Source organism: Nomascus leucogenys, chromosome 4 (genome assembly GCF_006542625.1).
Source record: "Nomascus leucogenys isolate Asia chromosome 4, Asia_NLE_v1, whole genome shotgun sequence".
In the NCBI taxonomy this organism is placed as follows: Eukaryota; Metazoa; Chordata; class Mammalia; order Primates; family Hylobatidae; genus Nomascus; species Nomascus leucogenys.
The window spans coordinates 30,834,268-30,851,765 of record NC_044384.1 but is presented as its reverse complement, the minus strand read 5'-3'; the positions used below and the strand labels follow the sequence as shown (position 1 = coordinate 30,851,765).

Sequence of the window (17,498 nt, the reverse complement as noted above, 5' to 3'; positions counted from 1 at the left end):
GCCAAGGGCCCCCTGGAAGAGGCAGGCCAGACTCTTGTTCTGCCATAGAGCAGCAGGTGGGGCCTTCAGCTGTGTGCCCCATCCAAGGGAGGCTGAGGGAGCATCTTCCACCATCCCTTCACCCCGAAGGGTCTAAGAATCCACTCTCAAAAGCCAGCAACCAAGCAGGTGTGTGCGGGGAGGACAGGACATGGTCTGCAGCCACCAAGGCCCTTCCTGTGCTCTCTGGTTCCAGCAACTGGGAGGGACAAGTAAGATGAGAAACTCCTTCCCTGACTTCCTTGAGAAAACCCAGCAGGCCGTTTGCAAGAGGGCCTCTCGCACAGTGTGGTTTTTGGCTTCATGCAGACTTTCCCAAACAACCCAGAGAAAGATAAGGTTGGAAGGGGGGCTCTGGGGTTGAGAACCCACCCCCAGCTCTGCCTTCGGGCCCTGGGCAGTCTGTCTTCTGCCCTGACAGGAGTTGGGGGACTAGGGGGGAGCAGGGGCACAGGAGCCTGCCTGTGTGGAGTTTTGGGCGTGCCCAGGGAAGAAGGCATGGGAAGGGGAAGTCATAAAGATACAAGAAGGGAAGAAAAAGAGCAGGGAGACTGTGGAACCGCTCTGTAGGCCCAAGCAGCCCCATCACGGAAAGTGCAAGGCACGCAGGCTGTGGGCTGCAGAAGAGATGAGGAGGAGACTCTTGATCGTGAGGGCAAAGCGATCACTGTCAACACCCTTGGGACTCCCGGAGGCTTCCACGCAGCCCTGTCAGCGTCTCCCTCTCTCCTCAGAGGGGGACACTGCCACATTGAGAGCCTCTAGTGCCTGGCAGGCCCTGGCTCTTCTAGAAATTTCTCATATTATTACTTCGCTTGTCCCTAAACCTCAGAACCTGGCAGGCCCAGGCAAGGGAGGAGAGCCCCCTGAGAAGCTGGTCTAAGGACACACCATGGCCCCAGGTGCACTTCCGTCCCCGGGAGAAGCATTGACTGAGCAGCCCCACTGTGTCAGCCAGTGACACCCGCCTGTGTCTGCGTCCCCAGCCGCCCTCCCTCCCTCCCCATCAGCTCCCAGGTTTGCCTCTTCCCCACCCGGGGCACCACCCACTCTGTCTGGAGTTTCATTCCCACCAGATACTTACCTTCCCCCTTTCCTGTGATTTCTACCAGCAATTTTTATTTTAAGGATTTTTTTTCCTGCTAAGCACCCTGGGGTAGCATATGAGGGAAACTTACTATAAGAAAGAAGTTCCTGCCGGGTGCGGTGGCTCACGCCTGTAATCCCAGCACTTTGGGAGGCAGAGATGGGCGGATCACAAGGTCAGGAGATCGAGACCATCCTGGCTAACACGGTGAAACCCCGTCTCTACTAAAAATACAAAAAATTAGCTGGGCGTGGTGGTGGGCGCCTGTAGTCCCAGCTACTCGGGAGGCTGAGGCAGGAGAATGGCGTGAACCCAGGAGGCGGGGCTTGCAGTGAGCCGAGATTACGCCACTGCACTCCAGCCTGGGCGACAGAGCGAGACTCCGTCTCAAAAAAAAAAAAAAAGAAGAAGAAAGAAAGAAGTTCCAGACTAGGTGGGGTGGTTCATGCGGATAATTTACCCAGCACTTTGGAGGGCCAAGGTGGGAGGATCACTTGAGCTCAGGAGTTCAAAACCAGCCTGGGCAACATAGTGAGACCTCGCCTCTAGCAAAAGTTTTTTTAAAAATTAGCCAGACATGGTGGTACACTCCTGCTCCCAGTTACTTGGGAGGCTGAGGCCAGAAGATTGCTTAAGCCCAGCAGGTTGAGGCTACAGTGAGCTATGATTGTACCACTGCACTCTACCCTGGGGGACAGAGTGAAACCCTGTCTTGAAAAAAAAAAAAAAAGTTTCAGCAAGGCCACACAGAATTCTCCTGATGCTAGTCCCCATTTTCCCTGCTGAGTAAGTGCAGCTAGGCCCACCTTTCCCTCCGATCCCGGTCCCAGACAGTCACAGGACCCTCCCAGGCCCTGAATCAGCCCCTCGCAGTTGGATGTTGGACCCCATGACTCAGGTAGGCTTGTTGCAGGATGAGTCACACCCCCCACCTCCGACTTTCCAGAACCTGTTTACTAGTCTGTATCCTGGCCTCTTGGGTCCTCTAGACGAGGGAGACCCTTGCCTGTGGCCCAAGAAAGTCCCCCAGGCACAGACTAGTGGAAGCCTCCCTTGGCTCTCCTTGGGGATCCGCAGACCCCAGTGCCGGAGAGGGGTCACTGCCCCAGAGTAGCCCATGTGGGCATACTGTAACTACTTAACCAGTCCCCTTGTTGGGAGAGGTCCAGGTTACTTTCAATCTTTTGCTCTAAAAATAGTATAGCAACTAGTGTACACGTGTTGTATGGCATGTGTGTGGTTATATGTGTGGGATAAATTCCTAGAAGTAATATTGCTGGGTCAGAGGGTGTGGACACTTCTATTGTTGATGATTATCACCAAATTGCCATCTATAGAGTGATACCAGCTTGTATTTCTACAAGCACTCTATGTTTTCAGACACATCGATAAAAATTCTGTGCCATGTCCCTTCTGGTGACAGGGGTATGGAGAGGGGGTAGGTATCCACATCCCCCTCACTCTTATCTTTTCAAAGGTATGTGCACCAGAGGGCCTCGCAAGCAGTCTTTCTGGGTGAGCACTTTCCTTTCCTGTCGCAGACTCTCAGCTGGGCGAGGTTTCTCCCTGCCTCCCAAAGCATGTTTCTTAGCAAATATTTTCCAATGTGTGCCAGATGTTGGGGAGGGCAGTGGACCGACATCGCCCTACCCTCGTGGAGCTTGCCTTCTAGAGCGGGGAGATGGGCAATAGACAAACAAGTACATAATATGTCAGGGGCCGCAGAAAGGGGTGAGCTGGGAGGTAGGTGAGGGATGGTGGCTGCTCAGGGAAGGCCTGTCTGCCCTGGGGATGTTTGGGCAGAGCCCTGCATAGGATGAGGGAGTGAGGTCTGTGGATCTGCGGTGGCCAAGAATTTCCAGCAACAAGTATGCAGAGGCCCAGAGTTGGAAATGTGTGGGTGGGATGCGAGACCCCGAGGGTCCTCAGTGCCTGTCACGTGTGCAGCCCATACTGTTCCCTCCCCTGGGTTGACTGTTGCTCTCCACCTGCTCATCATTTGAGCAGTTTAAGGCCCACCTCTGGTCACTCATCCCAGAATGATTTCTTTTCTATGTGTCTGCTGCAAACCCAGTTCTCAGGCCAGTTCTGACCAAGTTACCAAGGAGAATGAGGTCTGTTCCCTGAAAGTGGCTCTGGCCAATCAAGCACTCCTGTGGCCCTGGAGCCTGCACCCTAGTTTGACCTGCAGCCAAGCCTGCCGTGGGTCCTCAGCTCCTGTGGTGAATGCCGTAGCTCCTGCTGCGGGGCCGCTAGGCTGGGTGGATGGATGCAACATGACAGGAGACAGGAAGAATTAAGGATGTGCAGGATGCAGATTTTGAGCCAGCAACATGACCAGTCCCTAGGGCTGGCTGGGCATGATTTTGCCTCTCCTTCTTGACTATATCATGCCCAGATTAAAACTTTGGCTCCAGCTCTCAATGAGTAAATGAGAATGTGCCCTCAAAATGCCATCTTTTACCCTCTTCTCACCCTCTACCCTTCCTTTTAAAAATGCAAAAAAGAAATGCATAAATCATGTTGACCAACAGTTCACAAATCCCCACTGTTGCCAGGGGCTTTGCTTGGGGTTAAAGGGCAGCAGAGATGAATTTGGCCCTGTCCCTGACTTCAAGAAGCTGGCAGTTCACCCTGGAAAATGCCTTAACTTGTGTGGAATGTGCATGGGGGGGAAAGCAGGAGTGCCTGGGAGTGAGAAGCAGGGAGGGCAGGGACTGGGGTGGTCAGGAAGGGTCCCAGGAACAGCTGGGAAGTGACCCAGCCTTGAAGGATGGAGAGAGGATGGAAAGCCCCAAAGATACAAAGTCATTTGGAGTCTAAACACCAGCTATGGAGTGTGGCCCTTTAACCTGCCTGGGAAGAAGTCATGGAAACGCATGGTTTTAGCCAAAGAGGGGCCTGAAGTAGAAATTATTTCTCCCTGGCCCCAAGCTCTTACCTTCCCCATCCACTCTGGAGGCAAATGTATGCAGGCCTGACCCCTCTTGCTCTCTGCCCCTGCTGCTGCCCTAGGCCACACTGCCACCATGCCTGGCCAGGTCCCTCAATGTCCGCCCTTCCCTCCTACAGCAGGCAGAATGGTCCCCTTAAGACATAAACCAGGCCAAACATGGTGGCTCACACCTATAACCTCAGTGCTTTGGGAGGCCAAGGCAGGAGGATCACTTGAGGCCAGGAGTTCAAGATCAGCCTGGGCAACATAGAGAGACCCCGTCTCTACAAAAAATAAAAAAATTAGCAGGGCATGATGGCCTGCACCTGTGGTCCCATCTACACAGGAAGCTGAGGACAGAGGATTGCATGAGCCTAAGAGTTTGAGGTTACAGTGAGCTGTGATCAACCCACTACACTTCAACCTTGGCAACAGAGCAAGACTCTGTCTCTAAAATAAAAACATGAGACCCCTCACAGGGCCCCTCACATTGCTCAGAGTAAAACCCGGAGTCTTGCCTAATGGGCCCTGGGCTTGCTGCCTCCCTGACCTCTTCTCCTAAGTCTCTCCCACATGCTCCTCACTCCGACACTGGCCTCCTCCATGGGCCATGGGCCCACCCACCCCAAGCCTTCTGCCCAGACCATGCTAACTGGGCGTCATGGCCTGGCTTCCTGACACCCCTGGCCACTACACCAGTATTCCTGACACCCTTATCCAACATCACTTTTTTTTTTTTTTTTTTTTTTTTTTGAGACAGAGTCTTGCTCTGTCGTCCAGGCTGGAGTGCAATGGCACGATCTTGGCTCATGACAACCTCCACCTCCTGCCCTGGGATCAAACAATTCTCCTGCCTGAGCCTCTGAGCAGCAGGGACTATAGGCGCCCGCCACTATGCCTGGCTAATTTTTGTATTTTTGGTAGAGATAGGGTTTCACCATGTTGGCCAGGCTGGTCTCAAACTCCTGACCACATGATCCGCCCCCCGACCTTGTGATCCGCCCACCTCAGCCTCCCACAGTGCTGGGACTACAGTCGTGAGCCACTACACCCAGGCCACTTTTTAAAAAAAGTTATCATTAATAATATTTTTGATTGATAGGTCATAATTGTATACATTATTGCAGTATGATGTGATGTTTTGATATATGTATACAATGTGGAGTGATTCAACCACGCTCATTGACATATTCATCACCTCACAAGTGCTGCTTTGCATCACAGCGCTTACTGCCATCTGATAGAGATGTTTATTGGTTTGTTTTCTGCATTTCCACCACCCGGGAGCTGCATTTCCACCGCCCTGGAGCAGGGCCTGGTCTGTCTTGTTCTCTGCAGTGAATGGTGCTGGCCTGGCACAGGTGCTCGGCAGATACTTGTGACTTTGTCTCTTTTGTTTTGGTAGATCTGTGCTGCTTTCAAAGTGCCACCTCGGCATCTCTCTACAGTGTGATCAAGGAGCTCTGGCATCTGGAACAGGACTGTGTTGAGATCAGAGAGACCCAGTCTGTAGTCTGATTGATCTCTACTGACTTTGAGGTTATGGAAGTTGTAGAAAGGTTGTTCTTATGGTTTATACAGCATGTAGTATGTTTTCATTCATTCCACATTCCACTCAATATTTGAGTACCTACTAGACATAGTTCAAGGATTTCTATAGATGAAATGTGCCAAAATGCTTCTCCATAAAAGTAGTGAATCACCTTTGCGTGAATTGAGTTAGATGTTGGTTACTGGGCTCCCTTGAGTTGTGGGTTAGGAGTTAACTGTGGCCTGACCTGGATCCCCGTGACTAGGTGATGCTCTCGAGTTTGCCAGCAACAGAACCATCTCTGTATCCAACATTTCCTAAGCGAGACAGTAGTGTGGGCTGTGGCATGCTAGGAAGATCACTCTGGCCAGTTGTGTACAAGATAAATTGCAGGGGAAGGAAGTGGGGACCAGGATGACGCGTCAGGAAGCAAGACAATCCCCCATGAGGGAAGCAACAAAACCTCACATTTGAGTAAGGCCAGGGACCTGGAAAAGTGGGACTCAAATGTCCTGGAGACATTTTAGAGGAAAACTACCAGAACCTGGTACCTTCTTGGCTATGGATGGTGAGGGGAGAGCAAAATGACTGAGGTTTTGAGCTGGAGGCAACAGGGAGCTGCCTTGAGGCAAAGATGATAAAGCCATAGTGTCATCCAGAAAGTGAAGCCCAATAAGTGTGGGGAGGTTCGTGCAGACGAGCTAGATGTGGGGTCCCTGAGAGTCGTGATGATCAACATGGCAGGAGGGGACGGCATTGAGAAGAGCAGAAGCTTGACGATAACTATTTGGGGAGGAAAATATTGGAGGAATGCCTGTTTTAGGAACTGAGAGAAAAAGCATTAGCCAGCAAAGGGGGCTGTGGTAGGAGTGGTCTGTGGCGCTTGGTGAGCTTCTCAGAAGCCATGCCCAGAGAGGGTTTCAAGCACTTGGTGTCAGCACACCAGTGCTGCTGGGGGTTCAAGAGAGAGTGAATCAGAAAACTGGGACATAGCAAGCATTGGTGAGGCTGTAGAGAAACCAGAACCCTCATGCATTGCTAGTGAGAGTGTAAAATGATGGAGCCATTGTGGAAAACAGTCTTGCAGCTACTCAAAAAGCTGAACATAGAGTTACCACATGACCCAGAACTTCTACTCCTATGTAATATCCAGGAGAATTGAAAACATGCATCCAGGTAAAGCCTGGTACATGAAGGTTCATAGCAGCACTATTCCTAATAGCTAAAAGGTGGAAACAACGCAAATGTCCATTAACAGACGAATGGATAAACAAAATGTGACATATCCTTACAATGGAATCTTAGCCACAAAAAGGAATGAGGTACTGGTATATGCTACAACATGAATGAACCCTGAAAATATTAAGTGAAAGAAGTCAATCACAAAAGGCCATATATTTTGTGATTCCATTTCTGTAAAATGTCCAGCATGGGCGACTCCATAGAGACAGAGAATCGGGGGTAGTTGCCAGGGGCTGCAGTGAGGAGGAACAGGGAATGGCTGCTAATGGGTATGGGTTTGTCTGGGGAGTGATGAAAATGTTCAGAACTTAAATAGTGGTGATGGTTGCACAATTCTGGGGATATCCTAAAAAGCACTGCATTATATACTTTAAAATGGTGGATTTTGTGTTATGTGAATGATATCTCAATTTAAAAGAGACAGAGAGATTCAGAGAATGAGCCAGGCAGGTCGGGGGAAGCATGGACTGTAGCATGGCTGGACTGAGCGCTGAGCAGCCCAGCCATGGCCTTAGTTAGGAAACAGTTCCAGCCCTGAGTAAGTCCACAGATTTGTGGGTTTGAAAGTCTACAGCGCTGGGTCAGTGGAGAAGAGGGCTTTGACTCCTGGACTTCCTCCTGTGGCCAGGGTCCAGGGGCGCCTGAGTCAATGGCTGAACCTCCTCAACCATAGAGGAGTTACCAATTATACGTCTCTAAGCTAATTTCATTTCCCTGAGGACTTCTGCTGACCAGTTGTTAACAGTGGATGATCCCAGCACACTCACTTCTGCAGGCTTTCTCTTCAATGGCCTCTTGAATCACGGTGTTCAGACCTGGCCCAGGGGCTCCATATCACACCATCACACTGACCTCCAGCTGCTCAAACCCTGCGGAGAAATCACGGCCACCTGGCGCAAATGACTTTCTGCTCTCTGACTTTCGTGGGCTCTCACTCTAGCCTGAACCTTGGAGATGTTTGTTACAGGCTTCATCAGGGCTGGGGCTGCAGGTCGACGGGGGCTGCAGGGAGCTACAGGGGCTAGTAGCCGGCATGTCTCCTTCAGTGGTGCTCTCTGCCCCTCTCTTCCACAGCTCTTGCAATCTCAGGATGTGAAGGAAGATGCTGTCCTTTGCTGCTCTATGGAGGTAAGCATTGGGGCTTCGACATTCCCAACCTCAGAGCTGGTGCATCTCTCATGCCTTAACAGTTCTAGGGGCACAAAGGTTGTTGGAGGCGTTTACAAGTCCAGGGGAAGGTAGGGGAATGGCTTCGGGAGTGGGCATGGACTTCTGCATCCAGAATTACCCACCCCAAGCCAGAGTGAACACTGATGGTGAGAGCAGCTCACCCCTGACTAAAGGGAGAGAGAAGTGATTCCCTAGACAGAGGGGTGGCATTGCCTACTTCCCCATCCCCCCAAGGCCCCCTGCGCCCCAGCTCAGGCATGCCACACAAATGACTTAAGAATCTCCTGATGACCTCTGCCCTCAAATATCTCCCTTCGCTTTGCTAATGCTTGGCAATCCAGTGCTGGCACAGCCCACCCGAAAGCATCCCTCTTGGGAGGTGCCACTCCTGTCCCTAAGCTGTGGCCCCTGCTCATGGAAACTCTTCCTCTGGGCTCTCCCTTCAGAGCCTGGCTTTGGCCCAGTCCCTGGGCAGATCTTTGCCCTCTGCAGATGGTCCAGAGTCAGTCAGAGTGAGATGCAGGCAGGAGAGGGGCTTCCAGACGAGGACCTGGGTCTGGCAGCTGTCATGAGCATACTCAGGTGGCTTCTGCCTGGCTGCAAAGGCCTCACCGAGGAGCTCAGAGGCCAGAAGCACTGGGAGCCGGATGGCAGCCTTGGGTCTGTGGGACTCAGTTTGTTTGTTGGGCTCCAGCTGGGCACCCTATAGGGGGCTTGGGATTGGGGGGGATTAGGGAGAAGGAGAAAGCCTGGTCCTTGCCCTCAGGCAGCTTCCAGTCTGGTTAGGAATAGCTCTCACACAGAGAGTAGATAGAGTAAGTGTAAGTACAGAGACATCCCTGAAAAGTCAGGGGAGAGAGGTCAGGGAGGGCTCAGGGGGTCAAGGGAGGCTTTGTGAAGAAGGCAGAGCCTAGAAAAATGGATGGGACAAGGCTGGGGACAGAGATGGGGACAGAGATTCTATAGAGAGGGCCTGGAGGGCACTGGCCAAGGGTGTGCTGGTCCAGGAAGAGGGGCTCCTTCTTCCCAGTGGGCTTTTCAAGATTATCTAGGGCTCTCCTGACGGCCTCTGGCTGGCCTTCTTCTCCACTTTGTATTTCTCTCCCCCACTTCCTGTCACAAGCGTAAGCAGAGGTCACTTCTGGGGGCTGGGAGGTGGGATCAGGATCAGGAGAAAAGGAGAGCAAGAGAAACAGGAGGCATCACCCCTGCTTTCAAGTTCCAATGGACACATGTAATAATGACTAAGCTCATTGCCAGAGAGACGCCCCAGCAAGTGAAAATGACCACAGGGCCCTCTGATCACCAAGGGGCACAGATCATGGAGCCATTTGAGGGTGCGGATGTAGTCAGGGAAGGCTTCCTAGAAGAGGGAGGCTCTTGGGTAAAAGGGACAAGAGGCATGTTCCTGATGACAGCTCTTTCAGCCCTAGGCAGTAGGCAATATTCTGATCCCTCTGGATCCTGCTGGCAGATTGGTTGGTAAATGTGAGCTCTCACCCTTGGCTGCTCCACCTTATACTCTCCCTGTCCTCATTCCAGCCCTGGCACAGGGGCCTGGGCCTGTGTGTCCTTAAGACAACCCAGCTATTTCCTATCCCTGCCCACCTAATCGGGGTGGCCAGTGGGCCATTGCGGGGCCTGATTGCATCCTAACCCCACATCTCTGTCCGCAGCTGCAGAGTACAGGCCGGCTGCTGGAGGAACAGCTGCCTGAGATGATGACAGAGCTCCTGGCCAGCGCGCGGGACAAGATGCTGTGCCCCTCGGAGTCCATGCTGACCCGGTCGCTGCTCCTAGAGGTCATCGAGCTCCACGCTAACAGCTGGAACCCTCTGACGCCCCCCATCACGCAGTACTACAACAGAACCATCCAGAAACTGACAGCCTGACAGCCAGGGGGCCTGGCGGGCGGCCCGCGGGCAGCTGGGGCCCTGGTGCACAGGGCCAGATGGACAGGCGGGAGGACAGGGGTGGCCCTGGCGGGAGAAAGAAATGGGGAGGAGGGCAGGCAGAGTCGGTGGCCAGTCTGGAGCCAGACGGGGAAGGGAGCAAATCCCTGAGAGGAGTGCCCCCGCACAAGCCCCCCAGCCCGAGCATGCAAGCTCACACCAATAAGGGAAGCATGTTTCTTTTTCCTGGTGGCCCTGGCCCTCCCCTTCCTCACTCCCGCCTCTCCCCTCCCCATCAGACCCATCCCCCACGGAGCTTTGTGTGAGGGATCTCATCGCTGTGACTCCTCGGAGACCTTGGCAGCCTCGCACGCCGGGGCACCGCTTGGGTCAGAAAGGACCTCGGAAGGCTGAAAAAGTGGGTCGGAGACGGGCTCGCATTGTTCCCGCATGCTGTCAGCCGCAGTCGCCAACTGGCAGCAGGCGACGTGTAGCAGATGTCCGGGAGGACAAAGGCAGGCACGGTCCCCACCAGCCGCCCGTAATTGACGGCCTTTGTCAGCCATGGCAGAGCTGGCGCTCCACCTCCCACCTCCAAGTCCTCCTCACTGCAGCCCCCCAGCCTCAGGCCTAGGGGGTCAGGCGCAGGGGGGGAGATGGAGTTTGCAGTTCCACTTGCACTCTTTTGTTTATTGTGTTTTATTTTTCAAAAGTCGGTTACTTTGAAGTCTCTTTGGTCAATGAAAATGCCCGTGATGTGATCACACTGTCAGCACTGTTGAGGACCCCTGGATTAGTGGGAGATCAAACCCAGCCCCCCTCTAGAAGGATTCTAGCCACAGACAGCTTGCCAGTAGCCAATTAGGGTAATTGGAAACTTCTGCCCCGGCGGGGGTCCCTGCTGGAATCCTGTGTTCCTCGCCACTGGCTTCCAGCGCCTCTGTTTTCTCAAAGGGCTGATACTGTCACCACTGGGACCAAGTTAAACCTGGTCCTGGCCCCAGGGGCCTTGTGGCAAATAGGGCACAGAACGAGACGGCAAATTAAAACCAAAATTCTAGATGGTGTCTCGCGCTCCACACGCAGGTCTTACTGGGGAAAAGGACGGTAGTGGGGGCTCCCCAGGACTCGATTTTAGCTAATGCGCTGTGTCACCGCCCCAGCTCGGACCTAGAAGCCCAGCCCTCCCCCAGCTCTTGGGAAAGGGGTGAATTCACTGAGTCATGAAAGGGACAGTCAGGTGACCAGCGGGGTCACCAGATGGAGCTTCCTAGCCGGGAAACAAGACTGGGGTTTCTTGGCAGGCCCTGGTCCTAGGGAGCAGGCCCTGTTGTTGGCTGGAGAGGAAGGTGTGGGGTGGAACAGGTGTCCACATAGCTCCATCTCTGGGGGCTGGAGCACATACTTTGATGAGCCCCCCGGAAATGATGTCAGAGCCTAGCCACTTCCTTATTTGATCTTTTATTGAGGCCGGGCAGGCCCTGGGTCATGTTGGAGGCCCCTCTTGGTCCACATTGGACTGGCCAGGAGGTGATGGGCGGGGAAGGTTCTCGTGACTGATTCTGAGTCTGAGAGTGGTGAGTGGGGAGAGGCTTCCCCAGTTCTCTCCAGCTTTCCTTGCAGCTGCAACCTGCCCTCTGGTCCCAGGTGTGGAGCCTGTGCCTGTCTCCAAAAAGAGCCTGTTGGCGACAAGGTGTGGGGGGCACAAGTTTACCTGAAACAGGTCAGTGGTCTCCCCCAAGAAGCGCACACCACCTCTGGTCCCTGGCCCTGAACCCTGCCTTCTTCCTCCCTCCACGGTTTCTTCCCAGACTTTCTCAAGCTCCCCCTCACTGCCCTTCCTCCCCAGCCCAGCCTGGGGACACAGATGCCCCGCAGGTAGGAGGCCTTGAGGGAGGAGCCAGGCTGATGAGGGGCTGCTCAGGGCAGGCCCCAGGGCGAGCTTGCCATCGTGGCCAGGCAGCCTCCACCTGTGCTTCAGCGGCCCCTGCCTCCCTGAAGCGTGTGGGGTGCGTCCGCTAGAAGGAGGCAAGGCCCCCAAAGACAGGAGAGACCTGGGAGGGGGGGCTCAGGTCAGGGAGGAGGCAGGGGAGTGGGCTCTCCTAGACCCAACGGTGAGCTCAGAGCAAGCTTCATGCAGGACGCTCCAAAACACTGTGTGAAGGGGGCTGTGTTGTGGGCACCTGGGGGCCTAATACTCCTTCCTCCGAACGGGCTCCTTGGTGGTCTGGCCACAGGGGCAGCTCCCCCTTGGCTGTTAGGACCAGAGTGTGAAGAAGTGAAATATAAATATGTATACATATATAAATATATTTTTAATTACATGTCGTGTCACGGTGGCTCCAGACGTACTGTTTGCCTAGTTTATTCCACTGCTTGAAAGCGCTTCCTAGCCAATCTGAACACTTTAAGCTGTTTTTCTAAATGCAGGTTGCTGCTCCTTTTTCAGATATAGAAGGAAAACGTTAAGACTATTTTTTTTTTTAAAGAAACAACAGTCAAGCCTAAAATTTGAGACCCTGAGGCAGCTTCCCAAGGGGAGACTACTCAGACAGGAACTGCAGGGCAGAAGTGGACGCCCCACAGACCCCTGGCCCCCTCCCCAAGTCCCATCCCCTCTCTGCGGCGTGAGGAAGGCCGCGTCCGAGTTGACCTCTGAATGTATGTGATGAGAGGCAGAGCTGGATATTGCATTTCTAAGGCTTGCGTTGCTTTCCCCTCGCCCGCGGTTCTTGGCGCATGAAAGAGGCGGTCCAGCCATCTGATGTTGATCCTGTCTCAGTCTCCCCACTGCCTGTCAGGATGAGTTAGTCATTGTTTTTCTCTAAGGCGGCCTGCTTGCCACAGCCCTGCTCCCCAAGGCCTGGTGGCTTTGCCGAAGCTCTGGGACCACAGCCCCAGCGAGGCTCCCAACCTCACCCGGACGAGGCCAGGAGCCCCGCCACCCTCCACGGGAGTGTGCATCCTCAGACCCCGTTCTGTCTGTTCGTCCTTCCTTGACCAGTCTGTAAACCTTCACCGTTTGGGGATCGTCCTGTCCATCCATGTAAATGTAAATGTTGGCTGAGTCGGTATTTATTCTGATTGTTATTTTATTCTATTTTATTTTCTCCGAGGGATGAGGGTGGGGGGTGTGGGAACTGTACCACAGATCAGGCCTGGGCAGCTGTAGGGGCGGGGGCCCAGACAGCCAGGCCGCCACTAGAGCAGCCCCATGGGGTGCCCCAGACGCGGGCCTCCAAGAAGCCAAGTCCCAGTCTGTTTTCTGGCATCAGACACCCGCCCGTGTTCCTTGTCAGACAGACTTTCAGGCCTGCCCGGGGAGTCGTGTCCCTCAGCTGCAGGGCACTGTGTTGGGAAACCATTGGCTGGGCCTTTGAGGACACAGATCAGGAGAAAGACAACTTTCCTCTGCTCGGAACACTCGCACGGAAGGGCTGGCCGCCTCCCTGAGCTGGCTGGGAGCGGGCGACAGGACCTACCTCCCTGGAGCAGGGGCCTGGGGCTTCCCGCCAAAGCTGCCGCGGAACCCCGCTAGCGCGACCACCCTCCCTCCGTCGGTATGTCCTGCTTTCCAGCTGAACCCAAATTACAAGTGGGTTTAAAAAAATAAACACCACCAAAAACAAAATGCCCAGAGTCTGTGCTCTTTGTGTGTTCAGCAGAAGAAACCTTTTCACCAGGCTCATGTGCCTCAGCTATACTAGCAGGGCCTCCAGGAGCTGGCCCAGGAGATGAGCTGAGGGGAAGATTCCCCACAGTGTAGCTGCTGTGGGGAGCAGGGGCAGGATCTGGGGGCTTAGCAAGAAGTTGGTCCAGGAGACCATGGGTGAAGGAGACTTACGTCCCCCAAAACTGGGAACTATGACCTATCCAAAGTGGTACGATTAAGCCAGCCCTGGACAAAATGGCTTTTGCACTAAAGGTTTGGTTTAACCACCCCCCCAAAACCTACCCCTTCCCTGGAAATGTCACTGTGGCATCTGGCAATGAGTCATTTCAAGAGGGCTGAGATTTGGGCCCAGTGGCTTCCACAAGTCAACAGCAAGTAGCTGTCCAGTCCCAGTTGGTCAAATGAGTCTTTCATCAAAGAGTCCCCAAAGGGCCCAGTGATTTCTTTTCCTGTGATGACATGTCTCTTGTTTTGCACAATCCTGGCCATGGCAAGGCACTGGGGACACTGCTTCCTGGTAACGCTCCCCTCTCCTTGGGGATTCTTTCTGGCTAGAACTTGCAGGTCCTTTAGCTCCTTGCAGGGGTCGCACCAGAGCACCAACTCCCTTCATCCTTCCCTGGCCTGGCTACAATGGCGGCCAGGGCCTCCCAGGAGCCAGGTGAAGCCATGTTGAGATTCGGGCATTGCCCTTCACTGAGTCACACACCCACCATGACACTGACAGGGACAGCCAGAAGTCCACAGACTGGGTTGAGAGAGATAACATCTTAATCAAACAATTGAGGCTGTGGCGGGCCAATTTTTTTTTTTTTTTTTTTTTGAGATGGACTCTCGCTCTGTCACCCAGCCTGGAGTGCAATGGCACGATCTCAGCTCATTGCAACCTCTGCTTCCCGGGTTCAAGCAATTCTCCTGCCTCAGCCTCCCTAGTAGCTGGGATTACAGGCACACACCACCATGCCTGGCTAATTTTTTTGTATTTTAGTAGAGGCGGGGATTCCACCATGTTGCCCAGGCCAGTCTTGAACTCCTGAGCTCAGGCAATCTGCCTGCCTTGGCCTCCGAAAGTGCTGGGATTACAGGCATGAGCCACCACTCCCAGCCCTAATTTTTGTATTTTTAGTAGAGACAAGTTTTCGCCATGTTGGCCAGGCTGGTCCCAAACTCCTGACCTCAAGTGATCCACCCACCTCGGCCTCCCAGGGTGTTGGGATTACAGGCATGAGCCACTGTGCCGGGCCCAAATTTATTTTTATAAAAATGCAAAGCAGTAGAAGCAGACATTGGAGGTCAAGATGAAAGGTAGGGTGACGATGAGGAACAGAGAGCCTTATCAAACCCTGCAAAAGAGAAAGGAGATTTTCCTGGATGGTTTAGTCCTGCTTCCAGAAGGCCCTAAGTTACTGAATACTACGAGACACAGCATCGAAATAATACGTTTCAATCCTGATTTCACCACTCTCTTTCTGCTGGTAGGCATTCTCTTGTCATTTTACAGTGGTTTACATTTGTACCGGGATGCTCACAGCACAACTTACAAGGGCTTTTAAGGACCAAGGCAAAGATAGCAGAAAAATAAAGGGTTGAGTAGTTGAAATGGGAAAGAAGTGGTCCTGCCTTACCGTTACCGGTCTCCCTCATTCCTGCAGTTCCGCAGCGGCTTCCTTACACGGTCTCAGCTGGTCACGTGAAGTAGGCAGATGAGTGTTTTCGATTCCCATTTTACAGATGAGCCAAAGGCTGATCATCAGAAGAGCCAAGGCGAGGGTGAGCCCAGAAAGTGAGCAGGTCCTTCAGACTCCTCGTCCCTGCAGCGCCCCAGGGAGCCAGCTAGTCGCACCAGCCAGACAAAAGGAGCAGCCAGCTGCCCCTGGGACTTGGCAGGCTGCGGGCAGGCCACATGGGCTTCCCACTTCATCGGTGGAAACCAGGACCACGATGCAATACCTCAGATCAGGAGATTTCAGTGGAGTGGGTAGAAGGAGCGATGGTGCAGAATTTGGTGCTGTTCTATAAAAGGACCCATTATCATATGTGCAGTGTGTGTTGCTGGATCCCAGTTTCCCCCAGGCCAGTGAGGGGGACCCTGAGAGGGGGACATATCAAGCATCAGGGTCAATACCCAGATTGCCTGGGAACATTTTCAGACTACATACTAAAACAGGACACACATACACACCAATAGTTTCAGAATTCGGGCCTTAGGGAGCCCCTCTTCTTACTGGTACCTGTGTGCTGTGCCTTGGATGGGTGCAAGAGAAAAGATGGTTGAGAGCCACCATCCACCGCTCCTGGAACACAGTACGATGATGGTCCTGGAGAGCTGTCATAAGTAGTGCAGAATTATTGTCTGGGGACAGCAGGCCATGCTGCTGTGCTCTTTTGCAATCTTGGGGTCTGCCATCTTGGCTGAAACAACGCTGGCTGGCACATCTGCAACATGGGGCACGGGCTCTGGCAAATTGCTTGAATGTGGAACAGAATCCATACCATGGACTCGGGCTGCATTCTCACTCCTATGGGCCTTAGGTACTTTTGCCTTCATAGGCCCCTTCTTCCATTTAAAAAAAAAAATGGAAATATTATGACTACATTGGTAATAGAGACAAATATATTATTTTTATTAAAACATTTTCTCCCACCTAGAAGTTCATTTTTTTACCTCTGATTTTAAAAGAAATTAAAACATTTTGTGGGCCCCTAAAAAACATTTTGTGGGCTCCTGTCTTAGTCCATTCAGGCCTCTGTAACAAAGTACCATAGACTTGGTGGCTTATGAACAACAGATATTTATTTCTCAAAGTACTAGAAGTTAGATGTCCCAAATCAGGGTGCCAGCATAGTCAGGGTCTGGTGAGGGCCTACTAACCAGTGGCAGACTGCTAACTTATTGGATGTTCATGGCAGATAGAGAGTAAGAGAGTTCGCTGGGGTCTCTCTTATAAGGGCACTGACTCCATTGATAAGGGCTCCATCCCTCTGACCTCCTCACCTCCCAAAGGCACCTCCTAATACCATCATATTGGGGATTGAGATTTCAACATATGCATTTAGGGGGACACAAAAACATTCCGTCCATAGCAGCACCCTTTGTATATGCCTAACAGGTGTATTGGCCCTACCTGAGTGTCGTCTGAGCTGGGAGTCCCACCTTTCTCTGTTGCCCGCCTGATCTCTGGGTGACTCAGGGCTGGGGAGGGGGAGTGGTTCAAAAGCAGTCTTCCAAGGAAGCAGTTGGCCCGTGCTGGAAGCAGATGCAGTAGCTGCCTCTGCCCTGGACTGGCTGCCAGCCAGACAGCTCCGAGCACCAGCCAGAGCAGCTGTGTTTGCCGCGCTAAGGAGGCCGGCCTCTGAGAGCCCGATTCATCACACAGCACTTTCTCCCCTCTGCAGCCCTTTAGCACACATTATCTGGTTATGGTCTCACCAGAGCCCTGTGAAGGAAGTAAATACAATTCTTATATCCATTTCAAATCTGGAGAAACTGAGGCTTACAGAGCCATCCCATAGGTTTGAATGGGGCTTTATAGTCTTTAAACATATGACTATGTTTGATCCTTACGACAGCGCTGCCAGGTGACATGTTTTTGACACCATTGTAAAGAAGGGAGACAGGCTCACAGAAGCAGAGTAACAATCCCATGTCATGGGACCTGTAGGCACAAAGACCAGGCCTTGAATTGCTGCCTTCTTAGTCCTAAGATGGGACTGGTGGGTAGGTATGGGGACCAGGCTGAGGACCCAGGCCACCTTTGTGCCTGAGTCCCCTGATCCAGGCCTGTGGAATGCAGGTCTGTGCTTCCTGCTCAGTGTCCCATAATTCTAACTGGTCTCCATCTTCAGCGTCCCCATTCACTGGCCATCCCCTGGCTCCCAGGCAGAGTCCTGAGTCTCCTGCAACCCATGGGGGCATCCATTCCGTAGGT

General features: G+C 53.0%; 1 protein-coding gene across 9 annotated transcripts in view; it reads left to right on the top strand.

The window, feature by feature from the left end:
• The window catches only part of CTIF (cap binding complex dependent translation initiation factor), a 330,607-nt gene extending 317,080 nt beyond the window's left edge, over positions 1 to 13,527 (top strand). For all 9 annotated transcript variants that reach the window (XM_003267572.4, XM_003267571.4, XM_030810474.1 and 6 more), the window contains 2 exons: positions 7,909 to 7,962; positions 9,681 to 13,527. In XM_003267572.4, coding sequence (XP_003267620.1) covers positions 7,909 to 7,962; positions 9,681 to 9,896 — 270 coding nt within the window. In that variant the 3' untranslated portion in view covers positions 9,897 to 13,527. The remainder of the gene's footprint in view (positions 1 to 7,908; positions 7,963 to 9,680) is intronic.
• The last annotated feature ends 3,971 nt before the right edge of the window (positions 13,528 to 17,498 follow it).